This window comes from Staurois parvus, unplaced genomic scaffold, assembly GCF_062004578.1.
Source record: "Staurois parvus isolate SC_StPar_1 unplaced genomic scaffold, SC_StPar_1.0 ptg000556l, whole genome shotgun sequence".
Classification (NCBI taxonomy): domain Eukaryota; kingdom Metazoa; phylum Chordata; class Amphibia; order Anura; family Ranidae; genus Staurois; species Staurois parvus.
In genome coordinates this window covers 552,471-573,981 of record NW_028318352.1, presented here as the reverse complement: position 1 = coordinate 573,981, position 21,511 = coordinate 552,471, and the positions used below count along the sequence as shown (strand labels likewise).

The 21,511-nt window shown below is 42.0% G+C and overlaps 1 protein-coding gene across 6 annotated transcripts in view; it reads right to left on the bottom strand.

The window, feature by feature from the left end:
* The window catches only part of LOC149450958 (serine dehydratase-like), a 104,556-nt gene that overhangs the window by 48,149 nt on the left and 34,896 nt on the right, over window positions 1-21,511 (bottom strand). Inside the window, exon 1 of one of the 6 annotated variants that reach the window (XM_089691224.1) lies at window positions 14,255-14,358. The exons of 2 other annotated variants lie outside the window; for them this stretch is intronic. Coding sequence is in view for 2 of the 4 variants with exons in the window: in XM_089691229.1 (XP_089547355.1) it covers window positions 14,255-14,306 (52 nt within the window). In the remaining 2 variants the exon portion in view is untranslated. Of the gene's footprint in view, window positions 1-1,157; window positions 1,381-14,254; window positions 14,359-21,511 lie in introns of those variants that run through there. 3 more of the 6 variants (XM_089691229.1, XM_089691228.1, XM_089691225.1) reach the window with 3 other exon arrangements.

Here is a 21,511-nt window from a genome sequence, read left to right as displayed (position 1 = left end):
AGCTTACTAATTCTTACATGTGTTGGCAGAATTAGCTTTTTCCTTTTTTTCACCTTGTCATCTCTCCAGTAATACACTTCCTGTCCTAATGCGACACCCTAGAACAGGACTTCAAAACCTTCCCCTCTCTTCTTCTTTATAACATAGAGGGAGGGATGTTCTGTAGTCCTAACTTACTGATATCATTCACAGATCCATAGCTAAAGTGATAGACATATTTCACTCAAAACAATGATGTGGTTTGGTCATACTGTCCTATGCCCTATTGATTCATGGAAAGTATCAAAAGACTGGTACACTTTAAATCATCTGTAAGCATTTTAAATAAGTTTAAGACTTTAGGAGTTACAAGAGAAACCAAAAGATAGATTAATCCTGCATGGAAATGTGCTAGCAATAAGCAATCATTTAAATGTGAAAGAAGGAGCTTGGCACACTTTGGAAATGGAGACTGTAGATGATAAATAAGTAATAAAATCAAAGACTGGGTTGATTAATGTGTATTACATATTAGGTGAAACACATCCTTCCATATTTAACTCAGGCGTAATGACACAGAATAGCTTAACGTGCCACACTCATAAATTCTTTTCTGTACACCGAAACGGAATGGCACCGTGGCTTGGCTTCAATGGACATTTTTTTCAAGGTTATCTAAATTCTTTAGATATTATTTAGGCTTTGCTCTATTATGTAAGCACAATGAAAAGAAATACGTAGACAGAAAGATTTGTGTATATCTGTTAATTACAGCAGTAATTGACCACTTTGTGATATTGCGTGCACCTTTTGCCAGTAAAAAATCATTTAACTTGAGATTAAAAATACACATCTATGCATTTTAGTAAGCACACATCTTGTCTGTCACTTCCAATTTAACCCTATGGGTAACCCTAAAGGCAAATAGGCTATTCAGAGTTTGGTAAATGTGGTGAATGTTCCCACTTGTGTGGGAGAAAAATGGTAAAAAATTGCATTTTTGCCTGCTCATGATTGGATGATGAAAGTCAGCAAAGCTTCACCGCATTCACTAAGCTCCAGGGAAAATTTCCTGGCAAAGTGCAACGCCCCTTACAAAGTGAACGGTCTATTGCCTTTAGTAAATTACCCCTGTATCTGTAACATGAATTGGCTTTAGAAGGCTGTTAACCCCTTACCTGTTGCAAGTGTTATGTAGTATCCTATAGATCCAGACTCTGAATGTGTTGGAATGTGTGATAAGATAGAACATTAGTTTCTTCCTGAGATCAAGGTCCTGAAGGGAGTGCCTGATTGAAGGAGGAGGTTCAAGACTCGGACATCAGTGTAACTCTATCTTCCCAGGAAACCACTAAGGGATCCTAGTCATTTTCAGTGGGATTGTGATCAAATATTCCCTTTACTACTGAAAAGATTGCTATAACATAAAATAGATGTATGCAGCCAATTACATTTATTTTAAATAAGCCAAAAAAATCTGCTTTAGGTAATTATACAACTTGCTGAGCACCATTAATGGAGAACTTCAATCAGAATAAAAATCACCAGTAATAATAATATTAGTCTGCATGCACTTGGCCTGTCTACAGCAAAACATGCAGCAAATGTTCATGAACATCAGCTGAGAGCTAATTCCTTTAATGATAGGAAATGGGTAAAGGGAGGGCTCATTCATGGATGGATATGCACTAGGCTAGGGTTTATTTACTAAACTGGTTCACTCAGAATCTCGTGCACTTCTGCATAGAAACCAATCAGCTTCCAGGTTTTATTGCTAAAGCTTAATTGAAAAAACTGATTGGCTACCATGGATAGGTGCAGGAGATTCCGAGTGATCCAGCTTTAGTAAACATACCCCACTGTGGTGTCCGTTTATGACACAGAGAATAGCTGCGATTCAGTGGATCGCAGCTATTCTCTGGTCATTCACAGTTTCTGACACTCAGGAGATCAGCGGAGAACATGTTCAGCCCTTCACTGGAGATCTGTGTTCTCCCTCCAGATTCTCCAGCCCAGAGCTGGAGAATCGGAGGGACCGCAAACTAAGCAGCGATAATTTACCTCTGTTTAGTAAACTGATCTTTTACTGTAATCTCGCGAGATTATAGTAAAATCAGCCATTTTCCAGCATTTGTAGACCGTTCTCCAGCGTTTGTAGACCATTCTCCCTTCATTCGGAGAACTGCTTCATAAAAGGCATTCACAGAACTGTGTTCTCCGAGAATGCCGGAGAACTGAGCAGCGATCATTTATCGCTGGTTCATAAACGGACATCTGTGTTATCCAGGACCAGCATTTCTTCCTCAAAATAAGGAACAGGTTTGGTTGTAAAAGGACATTAAGTGGCAACATAATAAATAAATTTGATATTAAAGCGGTATTAAACCCAAAACAAAAAATTATTTAAATTGCAGCTTACCAATTCCGATTCTTAGATGTGGTGGCTGCTTTCATTTTCTTTTTTAAGCCTTTTTTTACTTTATTTTTGCCTAGTGTTCCTGCCAGTAAGTTTGCCATTTTTTTATTTCTTTAACAGCCCAATCTATCCACCAAAATTGGCAGAGAGAGGGTTGGGACAAACCATTTAACCCCCCTGGCGGTATTCCTGAGTGTAGCTCGGGGTAAAGTTTCAGTACCAAAAGCGGTAACCCCGAGCTACACTCGGGCTTACCATGCGGCGCTGCTCCGGGATCCCTCGATCACTTACCTTGTCCTTTGCTCCCGCTATGTCCCTCCTGCAGTGTCCCCTGTAATGTACTCCGGCGGATGCCAGCATCTGTCATCTGGGTTCCGTCCCCTGAGACGTCGGGACGTACGAGGGACGGAACGGCGGGAAATTTGAAAATGACATACTGTGACATTCACTCAATACACTAAAATCACATAGTAAAACATTACTGTATCAAACCATTTCACATACATTTTGTCCCTAGTGCTTTGTCCTGTGCCCTGCCTGCATTTTCTGTTCTCTGTGCCTGGAAACTGAGAAACATCCATGGCGTCCAAAAAGCGTCCCTTTAGGTCAAAATCGGTTTTAGACCAGCTAGAGAACAGCAATAGTTAATTAGAACTACTTGCAGAATTGAGTGATAATGATTTGTGGGGAAATTCGTCATCAGACACTGAAAACGATTTTGCGTCTTTGCTCATTGATGTGCGAACTTGGCGCTATATTTAAAATTTCAGTGTTTTTGGTTTGATTATATTATTGAAATAAATTTATTATTATTATATTATTATTTTTTATGATTATTTATTAAATTATAATTTATGATTTTGTGTTTCGAATTTTAATATTGCCGGGATGTTTACTAGACTCTTGTTCGGACAGATTTCAGTGAGTTATTCCTAAAAATTACAGGCCTACAATAAAAAAAATACATATTTCCATGCAAAACAATGTACCGCTTTCAGCACAGAAATATGGACATAATCAACCGCCAGGGAGGTTAAAGCAGAACTAAAGCTCTGCTGTCACAAGCTGTGAGCATGCAGTTGACATGCATTGCAAGAGACATGCAATGTCTCTTCTGCAATAAAATACAGGGGTTGGACAAATGATGGAAACACCAGGTAAAAGAACAAAATTGCTACCTAATATGGTGTTGGACCACCTTCAATATTGAAGACGGCCTGAATTTTCCTGGGAATTGACAAATATAATTCTTGGATGGTGAATATGGAAATATAATACCACTCTGAATGCAAAAATCTTTCCAATTCTCGCAGAGATGCCAAAGGCGGAAAACAAGCCCAAACCTTGTTCTCCAAAATTGACCATAGTGGCTGTATGATATTGAGGTCCGGCGACTGTAGCACCCAGGGAAGGTGCGGGACTTCACTATTGGCACAAGACAGTCCTGGTTGTAAGCATGGGATGGTGTTCACCACATGTAAACATATCCAGTGGTTGGAAACAGTGTGAAGCTCGATTCATCGGACCATAGTAAAGTCTTTTGGCAATTGCAGCTCGCCTGTAAATGTTTTGCTTATGGAGTTCCCTCCACACAGTTTTTGTGGACATGGGCTTTGAAAGACAGATTAAGCTCTGCAGTCACTTTTGAGCGGTTGTTTTCTTCTTCCGGGTCACAATCTTGCGCAATGTCCTCTTTCGGTCAGTTGACCATGTCAACCACACTTATGCTTATCAGACGATGTTTTCCCAGAAACTGTATATGCCGCCACAACCTTTAATACTGTACTTCGCAACATGTCACATAAGTCACATCCCCCTAAGGAAGCCACATGACCCTGTGGTGTAACGTGGTAACGTGTAGGGGAGGGGCTTGGCAATGTCACGACGCTCGCGGTCAGCTGACTCACTCCAGAGAGGGTTCACAGAGGGGAATCTGCAGAGATCTTGCACAGCCAGAGGGTGTCAGCTACGTTATATATCTTTTATGCGCGCAGTATTGGGTGCAATGGAGCACCTGTACCATGTGAGTGGCTCTTGTATATTTTAATAAAATGAAAGTTTTTAAATGATAAAGCACTATTGGTTTGCCTATATATTTGCTATATGTGTGCTGAGCGGAGGAGAAGAAGTTAGAAGAAGGAGCTGAATCAGCAGTGAAGGAATCATACCATCAATATATGTCCACCTAAAGGACGCAAGCCATTTTTTACCAAACTTAGTTGTGAGGTCAAAAATTCCAGGTGAGAGCACAACTGGTGTCATTGTTGGTGGAGGTGCACTGTATATGAAAAAAGGAAGATTTTTGATGGCATAAGTCTTTAGAGTGGAAAGGACTATGCTGTGGACTGTATTAGTTCATAGATATTGTGCATATTTTTTATTGTTCACATTGGGATTATTTTAATCCAACTATTTTCATGTCACTATTTGAGAGAAGCATGGCACAGTTATTGTATAATTTTCTTAAATTTGTGTGCCCCTATGAAACAGTGACAAACTTCAATACCCTAAAATTTCTATAGATGATGGTTCAAAAGCCCCTATGGGTCACAGAGTTGGTCTTTTGCTAGAATCATTGCTCTCACTCACAAAGTCCCCTATGTGATCATTTTTTGTGACGGGTTCTCTTTATTGAGGCATGCAGGGTCTAAAAGACCCTGTATGTCTCCTCTGTGATCCAGTAGATGTATTACAATGCAAATCGCATTGCAATGCATCTTTTTCCGGCTATTCTAGCTGGGAAAGTGACAGCTGTGACCTGGAAGTGACATCATGGACGTCGCCCAGATACAGGGCGGGAGCACGCCCGCAGGGGGGGAAATCAGAACCGGGGGGCTGTGGAAGAAATTGGCGGCAGTGGAGCCACCTGACTGCTTGCACCTGACAGGCAGGAGTCTGCCTGTCAGTTTTATACATAATCCCGGTGGCCGCAGCCACAGAAATTGTGTATAAAACCCCCCACTGTCAGGTCTGTACGGCATACGGACATGACAGCGAAAGGGTTAACACTGACAGGGGTGCTTACAATGATCTGCTTTAATTTGTTTATGTAAAACCTTTATCTGAAAAGAAAAAACTGTTTGCTGTAACTGCTTATAAAGTATTAGCTGGAGTTCTAATTAATTTGTTAATCAAGTCTATCTAATTATGGTAGTGCATCTAACACTACCCTCTCCCCAAATTGACAATTCTACCGTCCAAGGGTGTCTCTGTTGCTCCTATATCCAGAGCAGAGACACCCTAAAACAGGAAGTGTGTTGCTGGAAGGATCACCAGAAGTAAATAAAGGAAAAAAACTTGGATAGGGTAAGGGGTGCATGGGATGCCCAAGAGAAATGGTAACTGAGGACAAAACTCCTCAGCAATTACATACAAGCCTTTACAGCAAAGTTTCTTTTCTGGAGAGCTAGCCAGAATATCCTATAGTACCACCCCATACCCAAGATGACTCCTCTCCTCATCCAGCTGTACTGGGTGAATCCCTGGGAAGCTGATCCAGTGCCTGCCACTGCAGTTTGAAACAGTCCAGGGTAAGATAGCAAATCCAGTTTCCCACTAAAGTGCTCCTTTCCCCTTACTGGCCCAGGGGATGCAGGTTTATTCACTTGGTCCCTCTCCTTTGCTGCTGGTGGGTAGGTGGCTGCTACCAGACCTTCTAGCTGGGCCACTCCTTCCCTGCCTCACAGGCGGTCCTCTCTCAGGGGGCCAGTGAAGTCCCAAGTTTTCAACCTTCCAAGGTCTTCTGCCTACAGGTGAGCCCTTCTCCATCTGGGCCCCCACACAGGCTCCAGCCGTCAGCCTCTTCTGTTGCTGAGCAGGCTCTCTCACTTTTAAGGGCTGTCCTGGCCCATTTCCAAGCCTCTTGTTGGGGATTGGCCAGGCTCCCTCAAAAGTGCAGATCAGCCACTTCTCTGATCCACCCACTGCTTCTAGATCTTTCTCCAAAGGTCTAGAGCAGGAGGAAATTCCAGAGGGCTGGTCTGCAGAGCCTCTCTGCTAGCTATTGCTACCAGGTTGCTACTCTGCCCTAGCTAACAATTGGAGTCTAGCTTCCTCTAGCTGCCTAGGAGGGTGCTACACCAGGTTGCATAGAAGTAGCGCAATGGGCATGATTTACTACAGGGTATACACATATGTCTGCAAATCTTAATGCGCAATTGAAAAATAATAATAATAATAATAATTATTATTATTATTATGATTAAATAGGAATGTAAAAAAACATTAATTTTGAAAAAATTTCAATGAATCCTATGATAAGGGATGTTGTACTATACCCGTGCGTATCGTTGTGTACATGCCTAGAAGTTTTTTCACTACATATGAGATTCCACGTGGCAATTCTTGGAATAGAGATTCCAGTGATAAATCCCCACACACCGCCGTTTTGTCTTTGACAGCACAGCTAGTCTTTTGACATATCGTTTAGCTCAGCTCATATGCATTTCATTCCTTAGCTAACTGGTCACATTTGTGATTTTTCTATTCCAATTTAGTTCTGAGAAAAATATTGAAGCATAAAAGTAGCATTTTAAAAAAAAAGGAATATCCTATAGTAAACATTAAAGTTACACTAAAACCTGGTTTAAATCTATTTAAAGGATAAGTTCATCTTTCTAACATGTCACATGTTTTACCCATATTCTGGATGTAACATGTTAGCGCTGCAGCCAGTGGTGTATTTGCCGCAAGGCAAAAAACATTGCGGAGGTTAAGGTTAGTGCATGAATTGGGTGATCGATGCGGGCGGGCTGGGGCAGATGGCGGTGACGGATATGTGTTGGTCAGTGTTGGTGGCGAGTGGGGGCGGCAGGGGGATCGTAGTGATAGGCTCTGGTGGCGGCGGTTGGATTGGGCGGTATTACAGTGATGGGCTGTGTTGGTGGTGGCGGTGGAGGGGGGTGGAATGGGATGTTGGTGGGGTGGGGAGCACTCAATTTTAGTGTTGCCTAGGGCAGCACATGAAATAAATACACCACTGGCTGCAGCTGCACTCGCACCACCCCTAAGGCCCTGCTGTGACAGCAGATCAGAGATCTTCTCCCCCCCAATAGCTGACACAATTTATTTATTTAATATAGCGTTGTCAATTTACGCAGCGCTTTACATATATATATTGTACATTCACATTAGTCCCTAACCCTCAAGGAGTGCACAATCTAAGGTCCCTAACTCACATTCATACATACACATACTAGGGCCAATTTAGACAGGATCCAATTATTATTATTATTATTACACCGTGTTCCAAATTATTATGCAAATTCTATTTAAGCATCACAAAGATTAAATATTTTGTTTTTCAGTTTAACTCATGGATGGCATTGTGTCTCAGGGCTCTTTTGATCACTGAAAACAATCACGGACACTTGTGATAATTAGATTGGCCGGTGAGCCCAATTTAAGGAAAAACTACTAAATGACGGTGTTCCACATTATTAAGCAGAGCACCATTTTCAAGCAATATGGGGAAGAAAAAGGATCTCTCTGCTGCAGAAAAGAGTGAAATAGTTCAATGCCTTGGACGAGATATGAAAACATTAGATATTTCACGAAAACTTAAGCGTGATCATCACACTATTAAGAGATTTGCGGCTGATTCAGAGCACAGACGGGTTTGTGCAGATAAAGGCACATTGAGGAAGATTTCTGCCAGATCCATGCATTGGATCAAGAGAGCAGCTGATAAAATACCATTACATAACAGCAAACAGATATTTGAAGCTGCTGGTGCCTCTGGAGTCCCACGGACATCAAGGTGTAGAGTCCTCCAGAGTCTTGCAACTGTGCATAAACCTTCTATTCGGCCACCACTAACCAATGCTCACAAGCAGAAACGGCTGCATTGGGCAGAAAAATACATGAAGACTAATTTTCAAACAGTCCTGTTCACTGATGAGTGTCGTGCAACCCTGGATGGTCCAGATGGATAAAGTAGTGGATGGTTGGTGGATGGCCACCCTGTTCCAACAAGGCTGCGATGTCAGCAAGGCGGTGGTGGAGTCATGTTTTGGGCCGGAATCATGGGAGCAGAGCTGGTCGGCCCCTTTAGGGTCCCCAAAGGTGTAAAGATGACCTCTGCAAAGTATGTGGAGTTTCTGACTGACCACTTTCTTCCCTGGTACAGAAGGAAGAACTGTGCGTTCCGTAATAAAATCATCTTCATGCATGACAATGCACCATCTCATGCTGCAAAGAATACCTATGGCTGCTATGGGGATAAAAGGAGAGAAAGTCATGGTGTGGCCTCCATCCTTCCCTGACCTCAATCCTATTGAGAACCTTTGGAGCATCCTCAAGCAAAAGATCTATAAGGGTGGGAGGCAGTTTACATCCAAACAGCAGCTCTGGGAGGCTATTCTAACATCTTGCAAACAAATTCAAGCAAAGACTGTCCAAAAACTCACAAGTTCAATGGATGCAAGACTTGTGAAGCTGCTATCAAATAAGGGGTCCGATGTTAAAATGTAACGTGACCTGTTAAAATGTTTAAAAAGTTAAAATGTTGTTAAAAGTTTGATTGAAATAGCTTTTGATTTCAGTAAATATGCTGCAAACACAACAAATGACAATTTTCAGTTCTTTACAACCTATAAAGTGTTTTGAAACTTACTGTGCGTAATAATTTGGAACAGTGCATTGGAATCCATAATTTGGAACAGTGCAGTGTTTTATGTTAAAAAAAAATCCTGTTATCATTAGGAGGTTTGTTCAATAAAATTTGAATTGTACTCTTAATAGTTGAAAACATGAGAATTATGCTGACTGTTATTTACATCAATTATTTAGGTAAATGAGAAAAATATAATTTGCAGAATAATTTGGAACACGGTGTATAGAGTATTTATATAGCGCCAAAGGGTTTGTTTAGCGCTGTACATTAGAATGGGGGACAAGACATGAGACAATACAGTAGCAAAACAATACACAATACACGAGGGTTAGAGGGCCCTGCCCTTTTGAGCTTACAGTCTAGGAGGGAGGGGATGGTGATACAGGAGGAGATGGCTGTGGGGGATGGAATGGAGTGAGGAGTGGAGGGAATCGGCTGTTAGGTGAGGGTGAGGTAGGCTTTCCTGAAGAGATGGGTTTTCAGGGTGCGCCTAAAGGTGAGGAGGGTAGGTGAAAATCTGATGTATTGGGGTAGTGAGTTCCAGAGGATGGGGGAAGCTCTGGAGAAGTCCTGCAGTCGGGCATGGGAGGTGGAGACCAGGGAGCTAGAAAGTAGGAGGTCTTGGCGAGCAGCAAAGATTACGGGTTGGGTGGTATTTGGGTATCAAGTTGGTGAGGTAGTTTGGGGCAGTGTTATGAATGACTTTGTATGTCAGTGTTAGTATTTTGAATTTAATGCGTTGGGCAATCAGGAGCCAGTGGAGGGAATGACAGAGGGGGGTGGCAGAAGTGGATCGGTTGGTAAGGTGGATGAGTCTGGCCGCTGAGTTCAGGATAGACTGGAGCGGGGATAGCTTGTTTTGGGGTAGGCCGGTGAGAAGGGAGTTGCAGTAGTCCAGGCGTTAGATAATAAGGGAGTGAACGAGTTGTTTAGTAGTGTCTGGGGTTAGGAACGAACGTATTTTGGAGATGTTGCGGAGGTGGAACCTGCATGCGGTAGTGAGCGATTGGGCATGGGGTTGGAAGGACAGGTTAGAGTCTAGGATGACACCTAGGACCGTGGCTTGCGTGGTGGGACTGATGGTAGCGTTGTTGGTCGTGATGGAGAGGGTGGGGGGGGTGCATGTCTTTGGAGTGTGGGAGGAAACCGGAGTACCCGGAGGAAACCAAATTAAACAGGACACAGCTGAGCAGGGCTCCGCCCACCTGGCCATGTCATTCAATCACAGAATTCTGTGAATGAAAGACTACAAGTCCCAACAACCTTTGCTACAATCGGCTTGTAGTTCTCAATGAACTACCATGGTGATGCTGAGCACTGTGGTAGTTCATTGTGTCTTCCTGCCTGTGTAGATCTGTCTGCTCATACCAGGTATAAACACACAGATATACATACAGGTCTGCAGGAGTCCTACATGACACTTGTGATCTGCTAATCACGGTTGCAATGCTTTCTAGGCTCCTGGTAAAAAGAAAATAACAAACACATCTGCAAATAAATTTTACCTGCAAAGAGAAGTGCATGAATTATTTTTTTTATAAAGGTGAACTTATCCTTTAAGTCTATATTCTTAACTGAAGTATCTTTTATTTCTCTCAGCTATTTTTGCTGCTGTGATCCAGGTTTGGGAGCTCAAAGCAGTTATTACAAGGAGGCAGAAAAACACAATTTCCTGAAAAATAGACTACACGACCATTAAGTAATGTGTAATTATTTTTGGAGAATAAAGATATTGTTTAGTGGGACTTTAAACATTGCTGTGCGATTAGCTAGACTGGTTCAGGCACACAAATACTTCACGAACAGATTTATTACTGAATGCTGCTTTTATTGAATTACCTGTGAGACATACGGTACTTTAGTTTGCTGAGTACAGCAGTATACAGTTCTGTGTTCTCCTGCCACAGTCCTTGTGACATTATTGCTGTGTCATTCACTCCTTGTATGGCCTTTGTGCCCAGCTCACACAGAACTACTTATCCATGTTCTGCAGAGTCAGGATCACAAGATTAGCTGAACATGGTGTCCCACGCTGACCTTAGGCGTGAACGGAGCGGCTATCGCTTCATATGTTATGTTTTACAGTGGCTGCCCGAAAAAAACATCTGAACGTATGAACATAGTAAGTCACATATAAACAATATTCACTCTCTTACGTGTCACATGTGCACCTCTTAAAGCTCATCGGATTATATTAAATGTGTATCTAGACTTCAGATAGATCATAAATACTATTTTTTTGTAAATCTATTTTATGTCATATTTTTTATCGTAAAGTGATTGTAAATGCACTTTTTTAAAATACCAAACAAGCAGGGATTTTTTTCAGCAGGAACATGGGGGGAACGCATGTACTGGGGTACTGGGGTGTGCTGGAGGTAGGGACGGACTGACAACTCATGGGGCCCCTGGGCAATAGGAAATTATGGGGCCCCTGTGTCCTTGCCCACACTCAAACCACACTCAAAAAAGCCTATGTACGAGCAGGGGTGTATTTACCACAAGGCAAACAAGGCACTTGCATAGGGCGGCAACACCTCCCCCCAGAAGAAGGGATGGAATAAGGGACACAAGCACCATGGGAACCAGGTGGGATCTGAGAGAGGCTGTGGGCTGCTTGATGGTGTATGTAAAGCCTGACTCGCTCCTGGCCGGGGATGTCCAGAGCTGTGAAGATGAGTGTCTGTCTATCGCCGGGGGGGGTTAGTGGAAGGCTCTCCAGGGTGGGGAGCAGGGGTGTTGTTGGACAATGTCAGGCTTTCTCTGGAGCAGGAGCGTACTGACCATTTGGAAGCTCGGGCACTGCCCGAGGGCCCGGGGTCAGTAGGGGGCCCCATGAGATGCCCTTGGTACCTTTTTAACAGGCTTTCTTGAGTTTGGGCAAGGACACAGGGGCCCCATGATCCCCTATTGCCTGGGGGCCCCATGAGTTGTGAGTCCGCCCCTGCTCTGGAATAGGGGAAAGGGGGGGTTGTGTTGTTTGGTGTCTGTAGGGGCAGACACTTTTTGTGTTGCCTGGGGCAGCACAAAACCTAAATACACCACTGGATACCAGGGGCATCTCATGGGGCCCCCTACTGACCTCGGGCCCTTGGACAGTGCCCGGGTGCCCAAATGGTCAGTCTGCCCCTGGCTGGAGGGTCTATTGATGCTGGCTCCTGAGGGATCTATTGTTGCTGGGGGGATGTGTTTTTGCATGGAGGTCTATTGTTGCTGGTGGGATCTATGGTTGCTGGGAGAGATCTACTGTTGAGGGAGGGGTCTATTGTTGCTGGTTGCTGGAAGGTTTATTGATGTTGGCTGCTGGGAGATCTGTTGTTGCTGCCAGGGGGGTTGTTTTGCTGGGCAGATCTATAGTTGCTGGGGCGGGTCTATTGTTGTTGGCTGCAGGGTGATCTATTTCACTGCTTTTCTTTTTATCAACAAATTCCATATAAATTACTTAGCACCATAAAATGATACTTTGTTTTGTATTCTCTAAAAGGGCTGGTACTAGAAGGTGGGTAGGGGATGGAACCAAGGGACAGTACTCTGAGGTGGGTAGGGGGTAGAAACAAGGGTGACTCAGAAGGAGGGAGTTCTTGTACCTAGTCTCTGAGAAAAAATGCCTAGAAACCCCCTCTTCTCGGGTCCCCCACCGGGGCTCCTGACTCCCTTCTTCCCTACCGTGTGCCTCCATAGGGCACACTCATGTGGGCTCACTCCTGAGCCAGACTGTGTGCATCTATGCAGACAGTGGGACTCTGCCCTACCCCCCACGCCATCACTGGCTTTGATTGACAGCAGTGGGAGCCAATTGCTCCCGCTGCCTCAGCAAAGCCTGTGAGACCTGAAAGTTAGGGGAGGGAAGAGCTGCAGATGGACACTGTGCTGGATGAAATTAGGGCTCAGGTAAGTAGAAGGGGGGTGAAGGGGGGGGGGATTCTGTTGCTTAAACATTTTTTACCTTAATGCAAGAAAACCATTAAAGTAAAAAATGTTTAGGCTTTATAACCATGCTTCCCAACCGTCCTATAGCAGAAATACAGGGTGGCACTTGTGCGCAAAATCACGTATATATATGTGATTTTGCATTCACTGAAATATATTTTAAAAATGTTCTTCCCAAATATATTGACATATATTTGAAATGCTACAATTTTGGCCATATTCAATATATTTCAAAACAGATTTATATATATATATATATATATATATAATACTTTTTAAATATATTCTTCAGATTTTTTTAACATATAAAAAAGTAATTTTAACATGTATTTTTACATGTATTTGTAAATGCATTCCAAAAATGTAAATTTGTAATTTGTATCTTTAAAGACATACAGTATATTTGAAATGTATTTTTAAAAATATTTTCCATATTTTTTTGTAATAACGCATTTCAACATGCAGTGTGTGTGTGTGTGTATATATATATATATATATATATTGAAATATATTGAATATGGCCAAAATTGTAGCATTTCAAATATATGTCAATATATTTGGGAAGAATATGTTTAAATATATATTTCAAATATATTATTCTTCCATATGGGTATGGGCAGTTAGATGTAAACAGACTGGTTTTCCTTTTACACCCGACTGCCGTCCTATCTTATCTGCCCAGACGGAGGGGAATGGATCCCCTCCCATTTCTTTTTAGTGGATCAGATCGGATCGAGTTGGAGGTAGGCAGGTAAATGGACACAAGTCAGTTTACATCTGAAGCTCCATAGAGGAGAATAGAGGATCCATTTTGGTCTGCCAGACATAGATTTTAGCCAACTTAGATCACTGTGCTGCATACATTTTCTACACTATATAAATATCTATAATAATAACAATTTGTGTTTATTTCAGAGGCTAATCAAGGCAAAACCAAGCAAAGCCTGTCTGCTTTTGGAATAAAAATTGATCGACAGGTTGGAAAACCTATTCCAAACATATTGCTCCCCTCTGATGTAGGGCACAATTATCAATGGTTCTACACTTCTGCTTCCCAATCCTGTTGTCAGCAAAAAAAAAAAATCTCTTTATAATTTTTATACTAGTAGCAATGAGAAATGACAAAACACATAAGGACAGGGAAGTAAAACAAAAAAGAAAATATACACCAGCTGCAATGGTCATTGACTGCCATTTCTAATGTACGTAGAAAAGACATTCTTTAGCCATGATAAATATAAACACAACAGCAAAGGGTACATAGGTGACAGTTAGAGAACATTAATCAGATTTTCAGTAGGAGTTACATGGCATACCTCTGTCTTGTTTTTCATGGGTAAAGGGTGTAATGCAGCCAATTCTGAGCATGTGTGGGTGGAAGCGAGGTGTGGACTGGCTAGATTGTGCTCCTGTTATTCTGTCCAACTACTGACAGACGAAAATTTGGAGGTGGGTCTTTGGTCATGACATGTTTACTCCATATTTCCAGCAGAGCGAATACACACCATCAACAACACAGATGACCATTTTCTATTAATTGCTAAAACATTGCATGCTACAACATAATACATGGACAGCTAATTTTAGATTGATATTAGAAATGAAAAAAAAAACCATAACAAGTAACTGACTAACTTAACAACTGACTAGTTCCATCAAAACTGCCTACTTTCAGGAAACAAAATTTGCCTGAAGAAAGTCTGTGTCCTTAGAGGTCACAATTTTAGTAGAGTTAGTTACCTGTTGTAATTATTTAGAATTAGATGACTGTATAACTTAAAGCGGAACTTCGCTATCTGAATCAACATTGACTATTTTAATCCTTATGCTGCTAGCAATAGTAAATAGATAGGAAAGTAAATTATATTTACTGTTTACTGCAAAAGTTCGCACACCCTGGCAAAAACTGAGAAATTTTGCCATTATATTGAAAATATGACTGATCGTGATAAAAAACTGTCTGTTATTTAGGGATAGTTATCATATAAAGCTATATATTATCACATAGTTGTTTGGCTCCTGTTTAAATCATAATAACAGAAATCACCCAAATGGCCCGGATCAAAAGTTTACATACCCTGGAACAGGGGCGGACTGACAACTCATGGGGCCCCCGGGCAATAGGGGATCATGGGGCCTCTGTGTCCTTGCCCAAACTCTAAAAAGCCTATAAAAAAGGTACCAGGGGCATCTCATGGGGCCCCCTACTGACGCCGGGCCCTCGTGCAGTGCCCGAGTTTCCAAATGGTTAGTTTGCCCCTGCCCTGGAATGTTTGGTCTTGGTACAGACACACGAGGTGACACACACAGGTTAAAATGCCAATTAAAGATTCATTTCCCTTATCTGTGACCTTAAATTGCAATTAGTGTCTGTGTATAAATAGTCAGTGAGTTTGTTAGCGCTCATGTTGCACTGAACAGGCTAGATACTGAGCTATGGGGAGCAGAAAAGAAATGTCAAAAGATCTGCGTAACCAGGTAATAGAACTTTATAAAGATGGGAAAGGATATAAAAAGATATCCAAAGCCTTGAATATACCAGTCAGTACTGTTCAATCACTTATTAAGAAGTGGAAAATTTGGGGATCTCTTGATGCCAATCCAAGGTCAGGTAGACCAAGAAAGATTGCAGCCAAAACTGGATACAAAGAAAAACCCACAGGTAACCTCAGGAGAAATATGACTGCTCTGGAAAAAGACAGGGTGGTTTTTATTAAGGAGCACAATACAACAATAGTTGAAGAGAAATGAGCTGCATGGCCGAGTTGCAAGGAAGAAGCCTTTACTGCGCCAAAAAACACAATCTTGCTTGGTCTACTTGACCTTGTCTCGGTATCAAGAGATTCCCGAACTTTCCATTTCTTAATAAGCGATTGCATGCTACTGACTAGCATATTCAAGGCTTTGGATATCTTTTTATATCCTTTTCCATCTTTATAAAGTTCCCTTACCTTGTTACGCAGGTCTTTGGACAGTTTTTTTCTGCTTAGTATCTAGCCTGCTCAGTGTATCCACATGAGAGCTAACATACTAACTGACTATTTATACACAGGCACTAATTGCAATTTAAAAAGTCACAGATGTGGCAAATTAACCTTTAAGTGCCATTTTAACCTATGTGTGTCACCTTGTGTGTCTGTACCAAAGCCACACATTTCAGGGTATGGAAACTTTTGATCCGGGCCATTTGGGTGATTTCTGTTATCATTATGATTTAAAAAGAAGCCAAACAACTATGTGACAACAAATGGCTTCATATAATCACTATCCTTGAATAACAGTTTTTTGGCAGTCACATTTTCAATATCAATGCCAACGTTACCAATTTCTGCCAGGGTATGCAAACTTTTGAGCACAACTGTACTCGCTCTTCTTCATTTTTTTTTTACATTTCTTCAATTATTTCCTGGTTTCCGTGCCTAGGCAAATTATGTAATACATCCCAGGAGTCTTCAAAAGGGGAGGAGGGGTTTTCTCAGCTAAGTACACCCAACTGTCTACATGCCTGAGCTAAGGGGAGATGTGTTCCAGGAAGTAAAGGCTACATGTATTATCTGCCCTTACTCAAGATGGCCACAGCCAGAAGTTGGTTTTGAATATGAAAAATGAATTAAATAGTGTTTTTGTTTTGTGGTGCTCAGATCCACTTTGAACTTGAACTACAGGGATTATATACACTATACTGCATTGCCAAAAGTATTGGGACGCCCCTCCAAATCACTGGATTCAGGTGTTCCAATCACCTCCATTGCCACAGGTGTATAAAATCAATCACCTAGGCATGCAGACAGCTTCTACAAACATTTGTGAAAGAATGGGTCGCTCTCAGGAGCTCAGTGAATTCAAGCGTGGTACCGTGATAGGTTGCCAACTGTGCAATAAGTCCATCCATGAAATTTCCTTGCTACTAAATATTCCACGCTCAACTGTTAGTGATATTATAACAAAGTAGAAGCAACTGGGAACAACAGCAACTCAAAGTGATAGGCCATTTAAAATGACAGAGCGGGCTCAGCGCATGCTGAAGCTCACAGTGCGCAGAAGTCAGTAGCTAAAGACCTCCAAACTTTGTGTGGCCTTCAGATTAGCACAACAGTGTGTAGAGAGCTTCATGAAATGGGTTTCCATGGCTGAGCAGCTGTATCCAAGCCTTACATCACCAAGTGCAAAGCAAAGCATCAGATGCAGTGGTGTAAAACACACCACCACTGGACTCTAGAGCAGCGGAGACGTGTTCTCTGGAGTGATGAATCACACTTCTCTGTCTGGCAATCCGATGGACGTGTCTCGGTTTGGCTGTTGCCAGGAGAAGGGTATTTGCCTGACTTACATGCTTGGGGGATCCCTTACCCTGCCCATGAAGTAGTGCATCTGTATGACATATACAATCTACTTCAGCAACACTGACACTTACAATGAAAAGTGTGATTAAAGATGCAAAGTTTACCTTAGTGAAAAAAATAATAAATGCACATATTTATGCAGGAAACAAATGTATGTTCATTATTTTTTTCACTGGAGCTTATAGAGCATTGCACCCATAATCTGGTAATCACAGGTGCAATGTCTGGCTCATGCACACACTGCCTAGAGCTCTCTGCCTGTACTACTGTGCAGGCATACAGTTCTTGAGCTGTAGGCAGTGAGAATGAACTGTGAGCATGCTGATCAGGCAATCACAGTTCATTGATGCTACAAGTCTGTCTGAAACTGTGGCAGAGGGGACTTGTAGTCTATTCATTCACAGACTCCTGTGAATGATGACGCAGAGAAGAGGTCTCTGGTGTCGGTGCGGGTATATGCGTGTAGCATGTAACATGCTCCTAAAAGTGAACTTATCCGTTAAATTACCAGTAAAATTACAGCTCCCGGCTGCTTCGTTCTGTTTGTAAACAAAGCAGCAGGGAATTCCAATCATCTATACCAGACCTTTATCCTAGATGAGGGTCTGATATAGATGTTAATAGGGGATCCCTTTTTTTTCTTTTGGTGTTGAGCATAATGATTGATGCAGATCTACATTACTGGACAGTGTGATTGATGATGGATGTACATCATGGGACACTTTGTGTTTTTATGTACACTTACTTTTTTGTGAACTAATAGGGGTACTAAGTGTCATGATCGCAGCATCAGACCCCAGACCTTCTCACCAAACTCGTGACCGAAGGACTGGCCGATCCAAACCGCGATGTGACGTGCGTAACAATACCACGCCCAGCTGCACCCTGCACAAAGATTTTCCAGCTAATGGACTACAATCTATGTACCTGCAACCTGAGCGATTGTTACTGGGTCGGGTTAATTACGCAACTAACCCTCCACACTGCCTTTTTGTACAGAGAAAGAGGAGACTCGCGTTATCAGTTATAACACTGTAATGATTGAAATAATCGTCTGTATAAAACGGTCTGCAGGCCGGTTATACAGAGGTTTAAACAAACATTAGCGTCTCTTCAAAGGCAGGGATTCGTAAATTGCAATTAAGAACTATAGAAACAGTTCAACGCTTTCAGAAAGAGAGATTTATTACTAAAAGGGTCAAACAGGTGCAATAAAATATTTACAGAGAAGATGTAACTAAGATATAAATATACAGAGAACCATAGCACAGTAAAGAGATATCAGAGAGAGTTGAAAGGGTTAAAGTACTTGCCGAAGTCCTGGGTTTAGCAGATCCAAGTCAGAGCAGGAGGGTACTTTGATCTCCCTATGTTACGATGGAAAAATGGGAGAATTCTTCAACTCTCTTCTCTTAGGCTTGACAGCCTGCTTTAAAGTTTCCCAGCAGGGGGTGGTTCTGAGTACCTGACCAATACTCTGTTTAGGGAGGGATCAGCAGGCGGAACCCAAAATTCAAACCAACATCTTTCATAATTCATATTCTGGTCTATAACTTCCCAGCCGCACACGCAACAATTTACCCGCGGGTATATTATTATGCAGACTAGTCTGAGGATTATCTAGATATGAATTATGAAATTATATGTTGCACGGTTCACGAGTTCTATGTTTCGGCTCCCCTGATGATCCAAGATAATTCGAACTACCCATCAAACTGTTCGCCTGCTCCTAGCCAATCTGACTGGATGTCTGGTTTTTAGGTTAGTCTCTCATATTCCAAGATATGAGACATAGTGGAAAAATGGAGTTTAACAGAGTTTATCTGATTCTGTCACCTCCACTGGGTTAGGCTCATCAGGTCAGCATTTCTTTCAACTTCTGGGAAGGCTGCTTATCTGTTTTACGAGGTGTGAAACTACACAGGCACGTTGGTCAGTGAGGCTCCAATTCTCTTGGGAACTCTGGCCTTATCCTGGCCTAGGTGAGAAAGGCTACATTTTCGCAGACCGCTCGGCACCAAGCTAGAAATGCCTTACCTTGCCAGTGACCCATAAACAGTACACATACACACACTGGCCAGAGGTCTCCTCTCAGTGAGAGGGAGGGGTGGAAAGATGAGGGGAGAAAATGGAGATACCTAACAAAATGGTTGAACAGCGTCCATCTCTGATGCGCACGTTTGCGACACTAAGTACCCCTCATCCAGTCACATGGGGGGTTCTGGGTACACCCTTTTTGTTAAGGGAGACTTCTGTATTCTACTAGGCCCCTCGCCTGCAGATCCCTACAATCACTAGGGTTGTGGGTAAGAGACCATTAACCTCATCAAGAAGTGAAAAGGTGCTTTGAGGGGTTCCCCTAGGTGACCTCACCATGGTGAGAACATGAGGGCCTGGTATGCTTTGGGAGGGGAGGGGAACATTCCGTGTACCAATGTGGATAAACAATGTCTCAAAACATATGTTGACTTACATTAAAATACCCAATTCATTTCCTTTAAATTGAAATTGCGCTACTAAAAGTTACCATTGTACTCTTGGCTTAAACCTGTTTTGGATAGCATAGGAAATGGTTAAAACCCCTTTCAGCTGTGTTCCATTGGGGATACTTCTATTCACTTGCTTCCCTATAAAAATTGGCCTCAAATATGCATTACTGTAAATAAATGCAAAAAAAGGTTCATGTTTATGCAAAGGAGGATTATAACCCCCTGTCAGTTTTTTTTCCATTTGTACCCCATTGGGGAGAATTCCCTTCACTTATTGTTCCATAATCAAACTACCATAGGAAGTGAGAGGAGATCCTTCCTAAGTGAGGGAATTACTGGTTGTCACCAGGGTCACCAAAACAAGTGTCCCCATTGAAATATTTCCTCTCCATTACTGTTCTGGTGACCAAAATTTGGGATTTTCTTACACTTTAATGGTCTATGTACACCAGGTACAACAGGGCTTACTTTGAGTGACTATTTCAGCACAGTCCTACTGCAAGACAATGCAAAATGCCTTGTCTCCTATTTACTTGGTTCATTCCACCACATTGCAAAGGTGCGCAGTGAAAAAAAATTATGGCAAGTTGCCATGCAGTGGCTGACACAACTTAACCCCTAGATGCCTCTAGGCGTCTGGGCCTTGTTGCTGAGTGGCTGCATATTTGTGTACCATTTGAAAATACATATGTACTGAGACCTTGCGCCCTGCGTGCTCCCAGCACATATGTCTGTGACTCACGGACAGGTCCCGATCTCCCCTTGCGATCGGGACCTTTTCCGATCATCTGACTGCCGTGACAGCGAATCAAGATGGTCACATGACTCTAAAACCCACCCCGCCTCCCGGCTTCTGAAACTCTTAAAGGGACGGGAGGCACCAGCGCAAAGGGATTAATAACGTGTCACAAGTTGGTTTAATAAAAAAAGGGAACAGTGCCACAATTAGTGCATCGGCATTGCAGTTATCCCACTGCACTGCAGCTGCTGCATTGCAAGACAGTGGCTGGTGTGAATTAGCCCTCATTGATAATGGTCACCAGGACAAATAAAGAGGGTGATTCTCCCTAACTGGGACACAGAGAGCAATGAATACCTGACAGGTGTGCTAATCCCTCTTCGCCCTGTCTTAAACTGAAAAAAAAGTTTGCCTTTAGTTCTATTTTATTTAAATAGTTATTAAAATAGATAGACTGCTAACAATGTACAGATTAAAATATCAGACTGAGAGACATGGGGTTATTTGCAATACAAGTCTGAATGAATGCATACTATTGAGGTTATTATATTGGATAATTTTACAAAGAACTAATGTTAAAACCCCAGCACTGTATAGAACTGTGCAATTCTATTGAATCATATCATTCATAAATATTTGGTTATATGCAGTATGCTTTCAAAAAGTCAAGCATACAGAAATTTCTAAGCGATGGTTTGTTAAAGGCGTGTGCTCTACATGTCAATGCACATACCAATAAATGTATAAATGCGTGTCTGTGATTACTTGTTAATCCCTGCTCTGTTGGTTTTAATTAACTGTGTTTAAATTGGTCATATATCAAATGAAAACCAGGTAGTGTTCTGCCAGATTAATGTTGGCCATATACAGTACACATAGGTTCTGGTCTACACGACATCAAATATTGATTTGAATGGCATCAAAAAGATATATTGGAAGTCAGAAATGATAGTTTAATAGATATGTGCATGCTGTAAATTTTAGTTTCATTTTGGATGCATT